This window comes from Trichomonas vaginalis, chromosome IV (assembly GCF_026262505.1).
Source record: "Trichomonas vaginalis G3 chromosome IV, whole genome shotgun sequence".
Lineage (NCBI taxonomy): Eukaryota > Parabasalia > Trichomonadida > Trichomonadidae > Trichomonas > Trichomonas vaginalis.
This window is the reverse complement of record NC_067206.1, coordinates 26,825,373-26,842,277: the sequence shown is the minus strand read 5'-3', so window position 1 is coordinate 26,842,277 and position 16,905 is coordinate 26,825,373. Positions and strand designations below refer to the sequence as shown.

Sequence of the window (16,905 nt, the reverse complement as noted above, 5' to 3'; positions counted from 1 at the left end):
TGGAAAGAAAATATTATAGAAGCTTGGTTAGACCATGTCAAAGAAATTATATGCAATGGAAACGAAAGAGTTATGAGTATATCTTATGTTGGTTTGCAAACATCTTACAACATCCAAGTGCTAAAAATGAAACTGCTCTCATTATAATTGGAAAACAAGGAACTGGTAAGAACACATTCTTTACAGATATTTTGTGCAAACTGTTAGAAGGTATTCGAATCCGAATATGACAAACTTAGAAAACATCTGTGGCAAGTTTAACTCCTCAATAGAGAATATGAAACTTATAGTTTGCAATGAACTTCAAAGTATAGATACAACAAAAGTTTTGAACTCAGATGCTTTGAAGAGTCTTATAACAGACAAAGTTGGAGTTGTTGAAAGAAAATATAAAGACCAAAGAGTTTGTGAAAATGTTGCAAACTTCATTATGGTTTCAAACAATTCTGTTCCGATGAAGTTAGAAAGTTCTGACAGAAGATATGTAGTTGTCAGAACGTCAGATTCTCATATGCAAGATACAGAATATTTTGACGACTTAGCAGAAACTTTGACATCTGACTTTTACAACCACTTGTTCTCATATTTTATGACATTAGATATTTCAAAGTTCAATCCAAGACAAATTCCACATACCGAAGAGAGACAAACATTGTTAGAAGCAAACAAGAGTGTATATGAACTGTTCATAGATGAAACTGACTTTGTGTTTAGATGAAAGGTCATTGTACGACTCGTATAAACAATATTGTCAAGAATATGGTTATATGACAGCGTCTAAACGAACATTCTTGGCAAATGTCAAAAGTCTTTTAGACGTACAGAATGGTGTATATACAAAGAAAAATTTTTATGAGTAAATTTTAAAAAAAATATTTTTTTTCCGATAGAAAAAGATGGCAAAATTCATCTCAGTAAATAAGTACATGTCATGACTTAAAGAAGAACTAGACCCATTCACATATTTGAATGTTTACTTCTACCATTTTGAAAAGTCTTCATTCAGCAAAGTTTGGAACATCGAACCAGTTAAGTTTGCTATTGTGACTAAAAATGGTGCGAAATTTGAAGACTTAGACATAGAAGGTTTGTTAGCAGTCAAAGAAAGTTTTGACAGAAGGTTTTCAAACCTTAAAGAAGGCAAAGCATACAAACTTGTTATACCTTATGAACCAAAGAAGACAGACGACTATGAATATTATGAGTCTAAGATAGTTGAAGTTCAAGGTAAATTGGGTAAAAAGATTTTAGAGTCTAAGCCAGTGTTTGCTCCTAAAGAGGAAGAGAACATTGACATTGACCCAGAAATGTTCTAAAAATAAAATTTTTTTTTACATGTCAAATTTCTTTTTCTCTGGAACTGGTTCAGGTTCTTTCTTCTCTTCTTCTACTTTCTTTTCTTTCTTTTCTCTCTTCTTCTTTTCTGGTGGAGTTATGTCAAATTTGGCGCAACCATATTTATGTAAAAGTTCTTTGTCCTTTAATAGCTCTTCTATTCTGTTTTCTATTTCATCTTCAAGAACAGCGCATGTGTCTTCTTTGCATTCTAAGAACTTTTGTTGGACTTCATCTCTTCCAAGAGGCGTCATCTCTGTCAACAAGTCTGTCATTGACAAATTTTAAGACTGCTCTGTAATGTTTTATGGTTCTTGTCATATTCCCAGAAACAGAACTTTAGAACAAATTCACCTTTCTTGTTTACACTATGTAAGATTTTATGGTCGACAGATGTTTTGCTGTCAAAAAGTTGTCTCGAATATAGATAGCGAAATCGCTAGACATTTTCTAAAAGATAAAAATTTTAATTTTTCTAAAAATATGTTAGAAAAAAAGTTTGCTGACATTGACAAGAAATTTGAGAATGTTTTAAACAAGAACAAGAGGAAGTTAGAAAATGCTCAGATAAAACCTATACATGACAAGTTCTTATTTGCTCAGAATGGTATAACAGGTCTAATTGCACCACCTGGGTCGGGTAAGACTTTCACTTATCTTAAAATGGCTGCACAACAACAAGAACTAGATGAGAAGAACCCATTCTATGAGTTAGTTGTCATTTGTAGTACTTCTGGTCAATTTGACCAAACCGTCAATTCGTTCAAAGATATTATAAAGAAGTCTAAGTTAGTATGTATAAAAGACTCTGAGTTGTTAGATTGGATAAAGAAGTACCAAAGAAGAGTTTTGAAGTATAATGCTATAAATGAGTATATAAATTCGAAGTTTAAAGACCCAAATGAGGAAATGCAGAGAATATTAGAGAAGAAACACTTCAGAAACAAACAGAAAGAGATAGAATACATTTCGAAGAAATTGCAATCTTACGATTGGAAGACTTACCCTCATAGATGTCTTCTTATCTTAGATGATTTGCTTCTCATCCTTTGTTAAAGAAGAGAACAAGATATGTGTCGAATTCTTAAGAAGCTCAGACACTTTAACATCTCAGTTGTATTGTGTACAGACAGCAAAGAGTTTAAGTAAGGATGTTAAAAGAATACTTACTGACATTGTACTTTTCCCCGGATTGTCCGAAGACGATTTCATGGAACTTATGAAAGAGTCCATGGCAGGTAAGTTTGACAGATATGAACTATGGGAGAAGTACAAAGTCATACAAGACCCTCATACTTCTTTCAGAATTCATATCTACGCAAACAAAGTTCAAATTGTAAAAAGTCAAGCTTGAAAAATAAAGAGTTCATTTACTCTGCTTGTTTGAAGTTGTCAAAATACTCTGTTATTTTTTCCTTTAACAATGGCAAATCTTCTTTGAAGGTAAGAATTGTACAACCTTTAATATCATAGTGTGTTTGAGGTAACGTATCTTGAACTATTTGTTTCACATCTTCATTTGGGTCATTGAAATCGGTAAGTTTTCGCGATAGAACCAATTTCTGTCAGATTTGTAAATCTTAGCAAGGTCGTAAAAGCTTTTGTTGTTTCTTCTGACTAAATGCAACATAACCATATCTCTGTCTTCTTCATTTTCCATCTCTTCAGTATAAATCATATACTTATAGTTCTTTTCCTTTCCTTTTGGTACCGAACGTGGTATTCTTTTCTGAATGCTTTTGTCTTTTGCTTCAAGCTTGTTCTCTAGCTCTTCACGTTCTTGTCTATGAATTTCGTCAAGAAGTCTGTAAATATACCAAGCATAACGAGGCGAAGCCCACATTGCAACAGCATTTACAAGAAGTCTATGTACATAATATCCTCTTAAATTTATTGGCAAATTTTTACGATTTTCATGTGTTTTATGCAAGACCGAGAATTCTCGGTCTAGAGAAATTTCACTCAAAAGTTCTTGTGTGCTTCGGTTTTTGAACCAATCGTCTGCGTGTTTGGTATCTGGAGCAAAACATGCTGTCAAAATACTTTGCATTTGGTACATATCGTCTTTGACCGAACGAATGAGACGGAGTTGTTTGTTAAACTGTATGTACTCGTATTCTTCATTTATAGCTTCATGACTATAACTGTTGTTGTGTTCTCGGTTGTTGACATATCTGTCTTTATATTCCGGATAAAAAAATAAAAAAAATAAAAATAACTTTATTTTTTATTTCGGGAAAATTCATGAAAATTCATGAGGGTAGAAATGAGGGTAGAAATGAGGTTAGATCTAACCTTCTACCCTAAATTATATTTTTACTGAATTCAGCAACAAAATTCAAATTGTAAAAAGTCAAGCTTGAAAAATCTAAGTGTTTAGTCTTAGTAAGATGGTAGCTTCTTAAAGCAAATACCATTGCTGAGTTTTATGTACGTGAAGAGAAGTACAATGAATTCAATTACGAGTACAATTGCAATGACAACTAAGGCAACTATTTTTGTCTTTTGCCAGCAAGGGTACTTCTTCTCTTCCAATGGTTCGGCAGAACTATACTCACTCATGAGAAATGCCAAAACGGTTTAATAGAAAAAGTGTCATTTTTTCATGTCCGAAGACTCGAAGGTGCAACACTTCCAAAATACCGACGAACTCAGAAGAGCAGCATGGCAGTATGTTCTTGACAACTTCTTTGAGTTCTCCAGGAACACCTTGGAAAATGCTGAAGAACTCCGACACAGAGAATTTGGAGAAATTGCACTCCAATACTACCTTGACAAACAAAGGGTAAACAAAGGGTAAAATAAGACTAAAAACTTAACGTTTAAAAAGTGACATTTTTAATGAGCTCCGAGTCACCGAGAAAACTTGGTCAGATGTTAGCAGCTTACTTCCCTGAGGAGGATGGAAGCGTTACATACATAAGGTTCAAAAACAACGAACCTGGAATTGCGTACCAAATTCGCAATTGCATGACCATGGAAGAGTACGAAAGGTTTCTACAAGAGAAACCAGCTCTAAACAACTCAGAAAAGAAAGAGTAAAAAGTTTAACTCGTAATTGTTTATTTTTTTACTTGTATGGGCAAGCTGCAAGTATGAAGTCGACTACCTCCGTCTTTGTTTTGACGAGCTGGACGGCTCTTGCGAGTACGTCTGTTTTGCGGTCTCCAGCTGGTGTCTGACCTTCGTAATTGCGCATGTTCTTGAGAGCTCCAACTGTAAATGATTGTAGGATGAAGAGTCTCTCAGACTGCTTGAGGTAGTCTTCACGGTCACGAACTGAATCTGTGGTACGAGTCGAATCGGTCGATTTGAGGGAAGAGACTGAAAGCCTGTCGTCTTCCATTGGAGCTGTAGCATACTCTTTGCGTAAGCGGTTCAGACCTTCTTCGAAGTCTTGGTCTCTCTTCGATTGAGATTGGAATTGGAATTGCTGGGGTGGAGCTTGCTGGAACATCCAAGGGTTGGGGAAGTAAGGCATAGGCTGAGGAGGAGGGTAGTTCGGGAAGCCTTGTGGTGGGTAGTAACCTTGAGGTGGAAATTGGTAGTAACCTTGAGATGGAAATTGGTAGTAATTTGGTGGAGGGACTTGCTGGAACTGAGGTTGCTGAGGAGACTGTTGTGGTTCTGCAGCTTTCGGTTCTTCTGGCTTTGGAAGGCATTCAGGAAGAGGAACGTCAGTCATTCGTTTGTGTCCTGTCGGATGGAAAATATTTTCCTGTCGGAAGGAAAAACTTTTCCTGTCGGAAGGAAAAATTTTTCCTGAAGTTCGACCAAAAAGTTCTCAATTTTCGAAAATTTGAATGGTTTACGGACGGACAACTGGAAAGTTCTTCCTGTCGGAAGGAAAAATTTTTCCCTTTGTCCGGAAAATTTTTTCCAGTTGTCGGGAAAATATTTTCCTGTCGGATGGAAGGACTCGGAATGCCAGAAGGATTTGACGAGGCAATTTACCTTATAGAGATAAATGAAGTTGTTAAGCAGTACTTGCGCAGGGTAATGAAGCCCAAGGTCAAGTTCACCGCTATTTCTGGAAGGGCTGTCTTGAATCTCGAGACTTCGACTGGAATTCCAATTCAAATACCAGAAAACACTCCTTTCGATGGCATAAAGGACGCCAAAAGAGAAGCTCTTGTTAAGTTCCTAAACAAACGTCCTTGGATAAAAATACCAAACAAGGAGAACCCCCTACCCCATATGAAATTGGCAATTCAGTCTCTCCTTAACTTCTCGGGTCAGCCGTTCTACATAACCTGTGAAGGCGACATCCAACCAGTTCAGTCAACCTTAACGTTTTGAGTAAAAACATTTTTTTTCATTTTTTGAATGAAGCAAGTTAAATTCGTCCCACACCAATCTCAATGGACCGATGAAGAGTTTCAAGCCATGGTTGAAGGCGTTGAGAACGACATAGACGGCGAACTTGAAGGAGCTCAAATCACAATTGCAACCAAAATTGCAGAGGTCAAGGAACAGATAGCTCCACTTAAAGCTACCAAAGCTACTCTTGACCTCATGGATAGTTACCGTTTAGATGTCAAGAGTGGAATAAGACAATTAAAATTAAAACTTCTAAACTACGAAGCTATACTCCAAAAGTTAGCAGAAATGAGAAGACTTTACCAGAGCTACTTACATGTAAGGGACTTACCTTCAAGCAGTCCGACCAAAGATGAATTTTCTGACATTGTCCCAATTTTGTCCGAAAGTCAGCTCAGATGTTTTGAACTGCTCCCAACATATCCAGAATATGAACGTTTGCCTGAACTCTTCCGCAATCTCAAAAAACGTTTTTTGGTTCTCATGTTCGAAACTTTTATCGGAAGAGACAACAAACGTTCAGAAGAAGAACAAGATATTATTTTAAACTTGTTGTATGACATAACTGTCATAACAAGCTTTTTGAAGTAAAACCGCCATTCTCAAACCACTTCATTTTTTCGATGTCCGAACAAGCACCGAAGCCGAACACAATAGCAGATGTCCTTTCAAGGTTGCCAGACAAGCGCCCAGTTCAAATTCAAATTGCCCAATTGAAAGCTCATCTGACAAACACTATTAAGACTCTCCAAAGTAGTCTTATGGAAGAGATAACCAATCTCAAAGCCAATGTCCTCATGAACCAAGCTTCCAATGAGAAAGTCCTGAACAATTTCACGGAAACCTTGCGCAATTACGAGAGAGAGAACCGAGACCTTGCCAGACTCATCTACCGTTTCTTCGAAGAGATAGACGCCATCTGGAAGGTACTCGGAAAGGACAGAACATGCAACACCGTACTTCGTGAGTACCAAATTGAAGAAGGAATTGTCGAGGAAGAAGAGGAAGAAGAGGAAGAAGAAGAAGAGAAACACGAAGAAAAGGAAGTTTGGTCAACCCTTGTTGCCGATGACGGTTACGAAATTTCCCAACCCTACCCATACCAAATCCGCAACAAGGAGACAGGCAAGGTTCTTACCCCAGTCCTCAACAACTTGGGACACTTGAACCTTAACCTTCGGAATCGCGGTTCAATCTCCATGGGCAAGCTTGTCGCAATTCAATGGGTTCCAAATCCAGGCAAGAAGACGAAGGTCAGACACATTGACGGTGACAAGCTCAACAACCGTAAGGAGAACCTCGAGTGGTTCTAAGAGTAAAAAAATTTTATTTTAGGGGGAAACCCCAAGTAAATTTAGGTGTTTATTTGGATAAGTATGTTAAATTAAGGGTAATTTGCAAAATTAGTTCCCGACCTTTGAATTGGGCTCTTTCGTTATCCCAGTTGCGTAGGAGGTCGTCCCAGAGGAGTTGGTAGAATTGCCAATCCAAGGACGATTTGTCCTCCCAGGCATTGAGGATGTACTGCTCGTAGAGTTTCATGACCTCTGCCTTGCACCAGACACCCTCTCCCTTGGAAAGTAAGGCTTCTTCGAAGTGCTCGAATGCGATTGGCTGCGTGACCATCCGAAATGACACTTTTTGTCCGTTTGGTCAATGTTCGTGTCTCGTGCCATAGTCGACGAAAATACAGACAAACAGGTTATATATGAGTTTGAGACCAAGAATGGTGTAACTCGACCTGTCCGATTCAAAGACTCCGAGGGCGACCATGAAATTAAACGGAAATTAGCTAGGAAGGAATATAAAATGGACTGGTTGCCACCACCTCCACCTCCACCACCTTTACCTGTTCCTCAAGTAAATAAGCCTTTCCCGTTCCCAAGAATTCCCACATTTTAATTCAAATTCGAATAAAAATTTTTTATTTCATGCAATGTTTTATTTCTGTGCCGTCTTCAAGTATGCCCCAGTACTTACGCTTGGAGAGGACATGAACTTCGGTGAAAATTTTGTCCAATTTGAATTGACCCATCTTCTCACCGACTAAACCCATTTCAATGAGTTTGTTGTACCCTTCTTCGTTCGTCATGAGTGCGTCAATGTTCTCATAGTAAACCACAACTTTGGATTTGACTTCGGAGAAGAATTTGTTGTAGTTGTCAAGGACTGCCTTTGCGAACTGAGGGTAAGACCAATGTTCGACAATAGGTTTTAATGTGGTTACTAAGCCACTTTGACCTTGAGTGAATTCGTACTTCAAAACAAAAGGAGAAAACCTTTCAACAAAGTTGTCGACCTTCTCATAATGTTTACTCTTCATCTCTTGAGGTTTCTTAATGGAATATCCCCATGTCGAATTCATAAGCAATTTGAGTGTCATTGCAAGTTTGGGGTTTGAAGCTTTCCTAATATCATACAGTTGTTGTATGACTTTTCCAACTGTATAGTTCCTTCCCGGGAACTCACCATCTTCGTTTGGAATTCCAGTCGGAATATATTGGACAAACCTCATGTATGCAGCGTTAAGGTCGACATAGTATATCTTTTCATCTGAGTCGAACTTGTCGCAACCAATTGGTCCAGTTTGTGGAAATTCAAGTGAGTCTCTTATCTTCTGAGAAACTTCTCCTGTTATCTCATAAACATCGTCGAAGCAACCTGTTTCATATAAAACCTTCTGACCTAACTCAGATGCTCTCCAATACAATTTGACGTCAATTGGATGTCTCAATGGAAGTTTGTTTATAGCATCTTGAAGTTCTTGCAACCTCATTGGAAGTTCTTCTGGTTCAGGTTGGTATCCGAACAATCCAACTCCTTGTGGAATTGTGTACTTCTTTTGTACTAGAACTTTGTCTGGAACAACTTTTGGTCTTGCTAACAGTGAAAAGTTTGTTTCGTCTTTTGGTACAAAAGTTTCTGTCAGCTTGTCATCTGGAATTGGTTCCAACAAACCTTTCTCGAAAAGAATGTTTACAGCTCTGACAATGTTGCACTTGCCTTTTCCGAACAATGGGTTTGTAAGACTTTCGTTCAACATGAAGTGGTTGTGGACAATTACAATCTTCAACCATGGTAAATTGAACTCAACAACATAGTCGTCATGTGAAGAACCTTTAGCTGTAGGTATGTTGACTCGGATATTGACATTTGCCAACGGTGCAATTTTTGCCAATTGACCTCTGAGAATGTACCTTGTCTTCACACATGACTCAAGATACTTCATCTTCTCTTCTGTAACAAGACCAGAGTTCCTGAGACATGTAAGAATGCAAGGTTCATTGACAATTGTTTCAATTGAATTGTAAATTCCATACCTTGTCAAGTCAATGTCAGACTTATTTATGAACGGGAAGTATCCAGCATGTTGTCTGACTGCTTGAGGGTTAGGTTGGTACCATTCGAACTTGACACTTGCAATTCCTTCAATTGCATTCAAAATGTCTGAGTCGGAGTCAACCATTTGTTCTCTCTTTGTAGTCTTGAAAGCGTCAAGAAGTTTTGCAGCTGTTTGTTCATTGCCATTTGCATAGTAAATGTGACCATCCAAATCTGTTATGGTCAATCTGAGATTGTATCCTTTCTTATTTCCATCTTGAATTGCAGCAAGTACTCCATGAAGCCTTCTTTGTTCTTTCCTTCGTCAAAGTTTACTGTAAAGGTTCGACCAGATGTAATTTGACTTCTAACTTCACGGTACTTCTCATATGCATATCTTGTTCTTTCCATGGGAGCATGACCATCCTCTGCACTACCTTTTTTCCTTCTCAAAGGATGCAATTGTTCGTCATGTTTCCAGTAGAATCTGGCAAAGCCGTCGTGTCCTTCAACTTGAGGTTCACTAACATCGAAAGGCATGTCCATAAGACGTTCTTCTTCTAACCTCTCTAGTCTGTTTGGATAATTTGCACGTGCTGTTTCCAAATCCATTTCGTAGCGAAGACCAGCCAGTTTGTCATAGACTTTTATGGGTCTTCCTTTCTTATATTTAAACTTTCTTCGAAACTCTCCAACATATCTTTGCAACTCTGCTTTTATTCTAGCAGATTTTCTATCCATTCTATATGGGGGCATTTTTATAAAAAGAAAAAAATATTTTTTTCTTTACTTAACATAACCGCCTGCTGCCATAAGTCTTTGACGCAACCCATACCAGCTAATGAAGGTTGACTTGGTTTAGTTTCCAACTAAACTTTGGTTTTGGTTTATCTTCAGTTTTTGGTTTTTTCTTCTATCGGTTTTTCGTCACTTTTCGGTTTCTCTGACTTTACTTCACTTGCAGGAACAGTTGTTGTCGTCAACATCTTCATAAATATCATATGCCATTTGTTTTTGTTTTCCTTTCAACTTTTTGTGTTTGTTGTAAAGTTTAATATTTCGACTCTAAGTCAATGAGATGTTCTATAATGAACTGATGGTCAGTGAAGTAACTTTTCCATCTGTTGTCTCGAAAGCTCCTTCAGACTTCAATATTTTATTTGTGAGAGTTTTCTTTTTGAGATACTTGCCGTTCCATTTTATGAAAAGTGACTTTGTAGTTAGGGTTTGTATTTCCAGACCTGGCACTTTCTATTATTGATTTTCTCTTCATCTGTAAGTTCTTTGACAGGTTTTGACAATGGTTCTGAACTTTTTGTTTGTGGTGTCAAATCTACCGTTTCAACTTCTTCGGTCATTTCATCTCAGTAAAAAATTTTAGTTTGGTTTGTTTTCAACTGGTTGTTGTTGTTTTTTAAGTCGGTCTAAAACTTCCTGAGGTATAGGAAGAACTTGACAAACACGTTGTGTAACTGCTGGAAGCCGACATCCATCTTGAACCCATTTGTCTCAATGCTGTATTGTTCATTTCATCTCAGTAAAAAACTTTACATTCCCACGTTTGAGGCGGTTGAGGTTGGTATTGTTTACCATTGTTGTGCATGGTTATATCCTCTGTTAAAGAATCTTTCACCTTGGTCCATATAGTGTCCTGCTTGGTTATAGTAGTCATTTGCTTTGTTATAATAGTTTCCTGCTTGTCTTCCTACATTGTCCATCCATCCTTGAACTTTTCCTCTTGTTTCAGGATTTGGAATAAGATTTGTTGCATCTCGTGCTACATCCCAACCTTTTGTACAGTTTGTATAATAGGTTGTGCTTTTCTTTAAGTATACCTAATGTACTCAAATCTTCCTTCCAACTCCAATACACCTCTGGCTATTGTTCCCACTGCGGGTAAAAAATCTAGATGGCGACTCCTGCTAATGCGCCAAATAAACCCATTTCTTACAGGGTAAAAAATGACGAATCCAAACAAGGACCCGTATGTTTCTAAGGCAACAAAGAAAGCACTCATGATAAAAATCTTTAGTTCAACACCAAATGCTTGGTTTATGGATATCTTGGAAAACATTCCGAGGTATAGAGAAGATGGACCACCATACTGGTTAATTTGTTGGTCAAAACACAAGATACTGTGAAGCCATACCATTACAGTCCAAAGCTATTTTAGATATCTTAGCAGCTTTGACAATATTCGTTGACAAATACATCCAACAAAACTGACATCTGACTGTGAAAGTTTTTCAAATCAGATGATGTAAAAAACTATCTGCGTTCAAAATGTAAACAATATTTCATTGTCGACCAAACCATTCTGCTTCTTGGTGTCATTGACGGTTGTATAAAAATGTTAAGAGACTTAAACCAACCACAAGGTGGTGAAGCAAATGAAATGTCATATGACGACAAATATAGACACTTCTCCATGGCAAAGATGAGACAAGTTTTAAATATTTACAATAGCCGTAAACAAAAGGTTTGGGAAACCACTCCCCGAAGAAATGAAAAACACCCTGACTTAGAGAAAGACTATATATTTAATAATTTAGTCAAAGAGACAAACAAGAAAGAATGCCGGGCTTCAAACTTCAGAAAGGTGACAAAGTAAAAATAGAAATACCTAAACGGCCCATATGAAAATACTATTGACTATGACAACAATGGGAACCCGACAGGTACTCACATTCGTGTTCGTAAAAATAGAAGAAAGTATACAGAGAATATTATGAAGTTTTAGGCAAACATGGCAAAATGTACACACTGCAAGCAGAAGATAAAACTACTATTGTCAGACTCGTTTCAAACTTGTCAAAGTTCAAGGTGGTATACTTTCAAAGACAGTTCCTAACAAATATAAGACAACTCTGACGAATATGCTAAAGAAGTTGAAAATGACGACTAAGCATTTCTATCATGCGTAAACTGTCATGTAAGGTGGCATGTATTCTTTACTTTGTCCCGTTGTTTGCGTATATCCTGAAACGCGATGTGTATGGATTCCTCCTCCTCAGTGTTATTCCAGTAACAATTTATAGCAAACTTAACGTCCTCTTTAACATCATATCCTTTACCTTTTGTCATTCCTGACCAATCCCAAAATCTATGACTATGCAAACCTGCTTGAGATGTACTTAAATCTATGTAGTGACTGTGTGCAGGTAAATTTGCACCTGAAATCGTTTTACTTCACCTGTTTCCTTTGAAGAGTTTGCACAATACAAAACCTGTCGACTATTTGAGTCCAAGTTCCAAACCCAGAACTGTTTCTGGTCTGGTAGAGTTCATTGACGTATAATAGAGCCTATAGGATATAATGTTTGAAGTATTTCTGTCTTTAATGTTTGAAGCTCTGTTTTGTCTGCTTTCTTGTCATATAAATCTTGAGCAGTGAATTTAATTATGTTCATCCTTCATGACATAAACATCTTTTTACATCTAATGTTTCTCATCGTCGTTATGTCGTCATCCGATTTAAACCTTGTGGAAAGTTTAGGAGGTTTACAATATAATGCATCCCACCAGTTTCTTCAACCGTTCCTTCAATACTTTCTATAGCAACAGTTGTAAACTTGTATGTGTATGGTTCTTATCTGCTTTCTTCTCTAACTCATCGTTTAACATAAGTTTTATCTGCTTTAAGGTCTAAACATCCTGAACATCCTGTATCGGCTTTAGTTTTTAAAATCTTCGATGTCCGTTTGGTACAGTCAACCCTTTCTATAATTTCTTTATCTTTTTTCATCACATATTCTTATCCGCCTTCTTCACTAACACACTAGCCATAAGTCCCTTATCTACCTTATTTTCAAGGCTAACGTTTAAGTCTGTATTTCAGATATAGAATGTGTATGAGTCTTTTTAGAATATTCGTTTTCAGCTCTTGTCACTTCACTTGACATTTTTTGTCAACATATGTTTTTGTCTGCTAGTTCAGGATGAGTATGTTTTTTGTTGCATAAGCATTGTTAGCTCTTTCTTCTTCTTTTGCTATTGCATCGTCTACATATTCTTTGTCAGTTTTTGTCAACATCTGCTTTCAAAAGAAGTTCATTTATAGGTTTCTCGTTTAAAGTTCCTTTTGTTGGATTTATACAGACAGTATGGTTCTTATTGTCTTGAAACAGAAATCATCTGTCATTGGGTTTAATGTCAGTTTTAAGTTTCCTTCTTTCAATGACTCAATATCTTAGAATAGTTTGAAAAGTTTGTTGTGTTCTTATTTAGAGCTTGCATAATGAGTTGTCGGTTGTGTTGTATTTCTCTTATGGAAGCAATATCTTTCGACATTTTTTAATCTAGATAAAATATGCTTTCAATAGAAAAAGAAATTCAAGAGTTGCTAAACTAAACCATTAGATGAATTTTACTAATGTCGGTCAAAAGTTTGAGACAGAGACCGTAAAGCATGAAGGCTATCGTTTTGACTACCATTAAGATGGCTAAGAGACCATCTGTCACAAAAGCTATTGGCTTTCGTAGAATGAAGTTTGTGTCTGTAGAAGATAAAGTTTTCCATTTATTGTAAGGTTTCATATAGATTATATATCTGAAGGGAAACGAAAAATGTGGGAAGAAATTGAGCTAATACAAGTTGACCTTTCATCTTCTCTACAGACTGCGTTTAAAAATATAGAAGATAAATAAATTCATGTTATGCAAAATATGCTGATGAATATGCAAATCGAGAGCACACTTTATGTGAGAATTGTATATGACAAACAAATTCACAAGTGTCATTTCAAATCTACGAAGAAATCCAAAGAAAGACGAACAAATATATACAGAATTCACTGCAATGTCATGGTATTATTTGCAAAGAATGTTAAATCAGAAAGTCGAACTTCCTTTAGCAAATATTTACAGTCGATATGCAAGAGATGAACCATATTTATTTAAAGATGTTTTCGACCCAGCTGCTATTATTGTTCATGCTTCATTTTCTGGCGCCCAAAACTCTTTCTTATGCTTGGCAAATGACTTTTACGAAAAACCTACAAAGTTATACGAACCACCAAGTGGAAGTATTTCAGACTTTCAAGTATGGTTTACTACAGATGGAAGAAAAAGAATAATTCCATTATACCATGCGTTTTACTTAGAACTTAGTTTCATATACAACTACTATCGAACGGTAAAAATATAATTTTTTAATACGGTTGAGGTGTTGGATTTGGTTGCCAACTAGACTGTGGTGCAGGTTCAGGCTGTTGTATAACAGGAGCTTGCTCTTCTGGTTCAGGGTCTTTAGGTATAATACCAACAAACTGACCTACTCTTTTACCAATATTTTTGACTCCGTTCCAAATTCCTCTTCCTACGGTTTTTATTCCATTCCATATACCTCTTCCAACATTTCGAAAGAAGTTTCCTATCTTACTGAAGAAACCCATTTTACTATATGTAAAAATCTAATGTCCGCCTAGTCTCTTACGTTTCCTGTTGAGTTCCATAGCATTCTTTAACTGGAGCTCATACATTCTGTTTCTCCTCTGGTAGAAAACATATTCTGGGTCAACTCCTGTGTTCGCGTCATCTGCATAAAGTTGTTTATATCCCACTTCAGGGTTTGTATAAAACTCTTTCCATCTCATATTTGCATACCATGGTGGCAAACCTAACGCAGCGTCATTTGACATGGCAGTTTGCATTTGTACATCTGTTGGCACTTGACCATAGTTTGCCATTGCAGTTTGTATTCTAACTTCATTTGGAATATTCTCTGGGTTTGGTTGTCCAGGTTGCTGTGCATTCGCTAAGTTCTGTGCGTCCATTTAATATTAGATAAAAATATCTCTTACGAGTACATATACTGAACATTTGCAGGCATTGGTTCATCTTCATATTCTCTGTACTTTTCTGCCACGTCAAATAAATAAATGACACAATGGAAAAAACCTAAAACAAGTAGTCCTATTTCAAACCACATTTACTTACTAATAAAATTTCTTTATTGTGACACTTTCTCCAGTTTATAGGACCTCTCTCATATTCTATCTTGTCATATATAAACTCATAGTCATGTATGTCCTCTAACCATCTCATAACGGTTTCCAAACCACTTTTATCGGATGTAAAGTAAAAGCATGGATGGTTATGTAAAACGTCTAAAGTTTCTAAAGAGTCTCTCAAAGTCCAGTCTACTTGGTATTGAAAATCCCATGTGTTAAAGAACGGCGGGTCCACTATAAAGAAAACATTTTCCTTGTCTTTATATTTTTCATACAACTCTGTCCAATGACATCTCACAAACTCTATACCCTCAATATATTTTTCTATGTCCTCTTTGAAAACATTTGTATAGTTAAGATATAAAACTTTTGACATAAGTGTTTCAATGTCATGAACTCTTATAGAACCACTATATAATAGTCTAGCAGATATACTATCCCAGTCTATATATTCTGCTTTTTTCAAAACCTCTCTCACAATATTTTTGTTATCTAATGGTATACGTTCCATCTTACCTATAGGTATCTTTTCTTTTAACTCTTTCAATATATTGTTTGTGTCTGGAATATGTTTGAGACGGTCCATATAGTTGTCGAAGTCATTGCATATAATCTTTGAGTCTGGGAATATTATATGGCACAAATGGGATATATAGAAACTTCCACCGAACAAATCTACAAATGTTAGACCATTCGGTAGTTTCTTAAGTTCTCTCAATATAATATCTTTACATCTACTCTTATTTCCAAAGAACGGTAACGGTGGTTTTGTAAAATTCATTTATATATAATAATAAAAATGTTTTTTCCTGAAAAGTGACAGAAAAGTGACAAAACATGAAAACATATATAATTTGTGAAAAGCGACACATTATATAATGTTTTCGACCCAGAAGAAGGCTTCTTCCCAGAAGCAATGGAGGAAGAAGAAGAGTCCTCCGAATTCACACCAGAAGACTAACAATTTTCCGAATAAAAACTTCATTTATACTAAACATCTTCGGGGCTAGAGGGCACGAAGTGCCTGGAAGCCCCACTACCCTTTTTTTTTTAGATCAGATTATACTAATAATAAGTATCATATATCATAAGGGTTTCGTTTTGCTAAAATTGTCACTTTTATAGCATATTTGTTTTTGGATGTTTTGCGAAACCAAAAAAAAACTATGATATACAATGTGTGTGTAAAGAAAATACTTTATTTACTAGTTAAAAAATCATTTGGTATTGATCAAGTTATTTTTTCTGGATAAGATATTATATGGATAATTGGGTAGAAAATACAATTATATAATCTTGTACCTGGTTTAATTAAGCTAATTGTCATCAGAAACTTGTAATTTTTATGAATTTCAGATTTTCTTTTCATTACTGCTTTTCTTAATAGGTCAAGTTCTTATTTACGTTATAAAGTATGATATTTACAAATATCAAGTTATCGTGTTTTTTGAGAAATTATGAGAAACAAACAAAAATGAAAAAGATAGGAATAGCAATGAATAGTGATGTGGGTATAGAAAATGTAAGAGATATGAATGCAAAGCAATCAGTATTTAGGACATTGACCATAGATTTCGAAAAAAAATGCTGCATATTGAGCGAAAACTATGATTATATTATAAGGCTGTCATTTAAAGCATAATGAAACTATCCCCTTTTCATTTTAATCGAATAAGATAGTAAAGATTTTTGAATTAGCTAGAAACTGATGAGATGTTTTCACAAATCAGATTTTTAATCTCTATAATGCATAATTCACTCAATATCTCAATTTTGATATTGCGAGATATTTTTGCTATCGGTTTCGCAATTTTGACACAATAGCAAGAGGGTTCTATAAGCATTATTATCAACGTAGAATCTGAATATCATATCAGAAAATGTCGCAAATCTGACATTTACCCGACCAAATAGCAAAAATAATTGAATACTTTTCGCAAAAACTTTAAAAATCGATAAAAATATGAAATATAGATAT

General features: G+C 36.0%; 10 protein-coding genes and 4 pseudogenes across 14 annotated transcripts, besides 2 other annotated features; 8 read left to right on the top strand and 6 right to left on the bottom strand.

The window, feature by feature from the left end:
• Positions 1-15,979: part of a mobile genetic element that runs on past the window's edge.
• TVAGG3_0175010 lies at positions 227-860 on the top strand (annotated as a pseudogene). The gene has a single exon. A coding segment is annotated over exon 1 (634 nt).
• TVAGG3_0175000 lies at positions 1,999-2,689 on the top strand (annotated as a pseudogene). The gene has a single exon. A coding segment is annotated over exon 1 (691 nt).
• On the bottom strand, positions 2,706-3,365 carry TVAGG3_0174990 (annotated as a pseudogene). The gene has a single exon. A coding segment is annotated over exon 1 (660 nt).
• TVAGG3_0174980 (uncharacterized protein) lies at positions 4,177-4,377 on the top strand (the record flags this gene model as incomplete). Its single annotated transcript, XM_051225435.1, has 1 exon — positions 4,177-4,377. The coding sequence occupies one exon, from the start codon at positions 4,177-4,179 to the stop codon at positions 4,375-4,377; it is 201 nt and encodes a 66-aa protein (XP_051110421.1).
• Positions 4,406-5,020, bottom strand: TVAGG3_0174970 (uncharacterized protein; the record flags this gene model as incomplete). The annotated part of the gene is made up of 1 exon (XM_051225434.1): positions 4,406-5,020. The coding sequence occupies one exon, from the start codon at positions 5,018-5,020 to the stop codon at positions 4,406-4,408; it is 615 nt and encodes a 204-aa protein (XP_051110420.1).
• TVAGG3_0174960 (uncharacterized protein) lies at positions 5,245-5,634 on the top strand (the record flags this gene model as incomplete). Its single annotated transcript, XM_051225433.1, has 1 exon — positions 5,245-5,634. One exon carries the CDS (start codon positions 5,245-5,247, stop codon positions 5,632-5,634), a length of 390 nt encoding a protein of 129 aa, XP_051110419.1.
• Positions 5,662-6,246, top strand: TVAGG3_0174950 (uncharacterized protein; the record flags this gene model as incomplete). The annotated part of the gene is made up of 1 exon (XM_051225432.1): positions 5,662-6,246. The coding sequence occupies one exon, from the start codon at positions 5,662-5,664 to the stop codon at positions 6,244-6,246; it is 585 nt and encodes a 194-aa protein (XP_051110418.1).
• TVAGG3_0174940 (HNH endonuclease family) lies at positions 6,279-6,968 on the top strand (the record flags this gene model as incomplete). Its single annotated transcript, XM_051225431.1, has 1 exon — positions 6,279-6,968. One exon carries the CDS (start codon positions 6,279-6,281, stop codon positions 6,966-6,968), a length of 690 nt encoding a protein of 229 aa, XP_051110417.1.
• Positions 7,018-7,281, bottom strand: TVAGG3_0174930 (uncharacterized protein; the record flags this gene model as incomplete). The annotated part of the gene is made up of 1 exon (XM_051225430.1): positions 7,018-7,281. The coding sequence occupies one exon, from the start codon at positions 7,279-7,281 to the stop codon at positions 7,018-7,020; it is 264 nt and encodes an 87-aa protein (XP_051110416.1).
• Positions 7,312-7,557, top strand: TVAGG3_0174920 (uncharacterized protein; the record flags this gene model as incomplete). The annotated part of the gene is made up of 1 exon (XM_051225429.1): positions 7,312-7,557. One exon carries the CDS (start codon positions 7,312-7,314, stop codon positions 7,555-7,557), a length of 246 nt encoding a protein of 81 aa, XP_051110415.1.
• Positions 8,745-9,588, bottom strand: TVAGG3_0174910 (annotated as a pseudogene). The gene has a single exon. A coding segment is annotated over exon 1 (844 nt).
• On the top strand, positions 13,799-14,122 carry TVAGG3_0174900 (uncharacterized protein; the record flags this gene model as incomplete). The annotated part of the gene is made up of 1 exon (XM_051225428.1): positions 13,799-14,122. One exon carries the CDS (start codon positions 13,799-13,801, stop codon positions 14,120-14,122), a length of 324 nt encoding a protein of 107 aa, XP_051110414.1.
• TVAGG3_0174890 (serine threonine-protein phosphatase family) lies at positions 14,127-14,369 on the bottom strand (the record flags this gene model as incomplete). The annotated part of the gene is made up of 1 exon (XM_051225427.1): positions 14,127-14,369. One exon carries the CDS (start codon positions 14,367-14,369, stop codon positions 14,127-14,129), a length of 243 nt encoding a protein of 80 aa, XP_051110413.1.
• On the bottom strand, positions 14,388-14,750 carry TVAGG3_0174880 (uncharacterized protein; the record flags this gene model as incomplete). Its single annotated transcript, XM_051225426.1, has 1 exon — positions 14,388-14,750. The coding sequence occupies one exon, from the start codon at positions 14,748-14,750 to the stop codon at positions 14,388-14,390; it is 363 nt and encodes a 120-aa protein (XP_051110412.1).
• Positions 15,902-15,979: a terminal%2Cinverted (terminal inverted repeat of Maverick-3 transposon ID:TVAGG3_0174870).
• Positions 15,980-16,905: the final 926 nt, after the last annotated feature.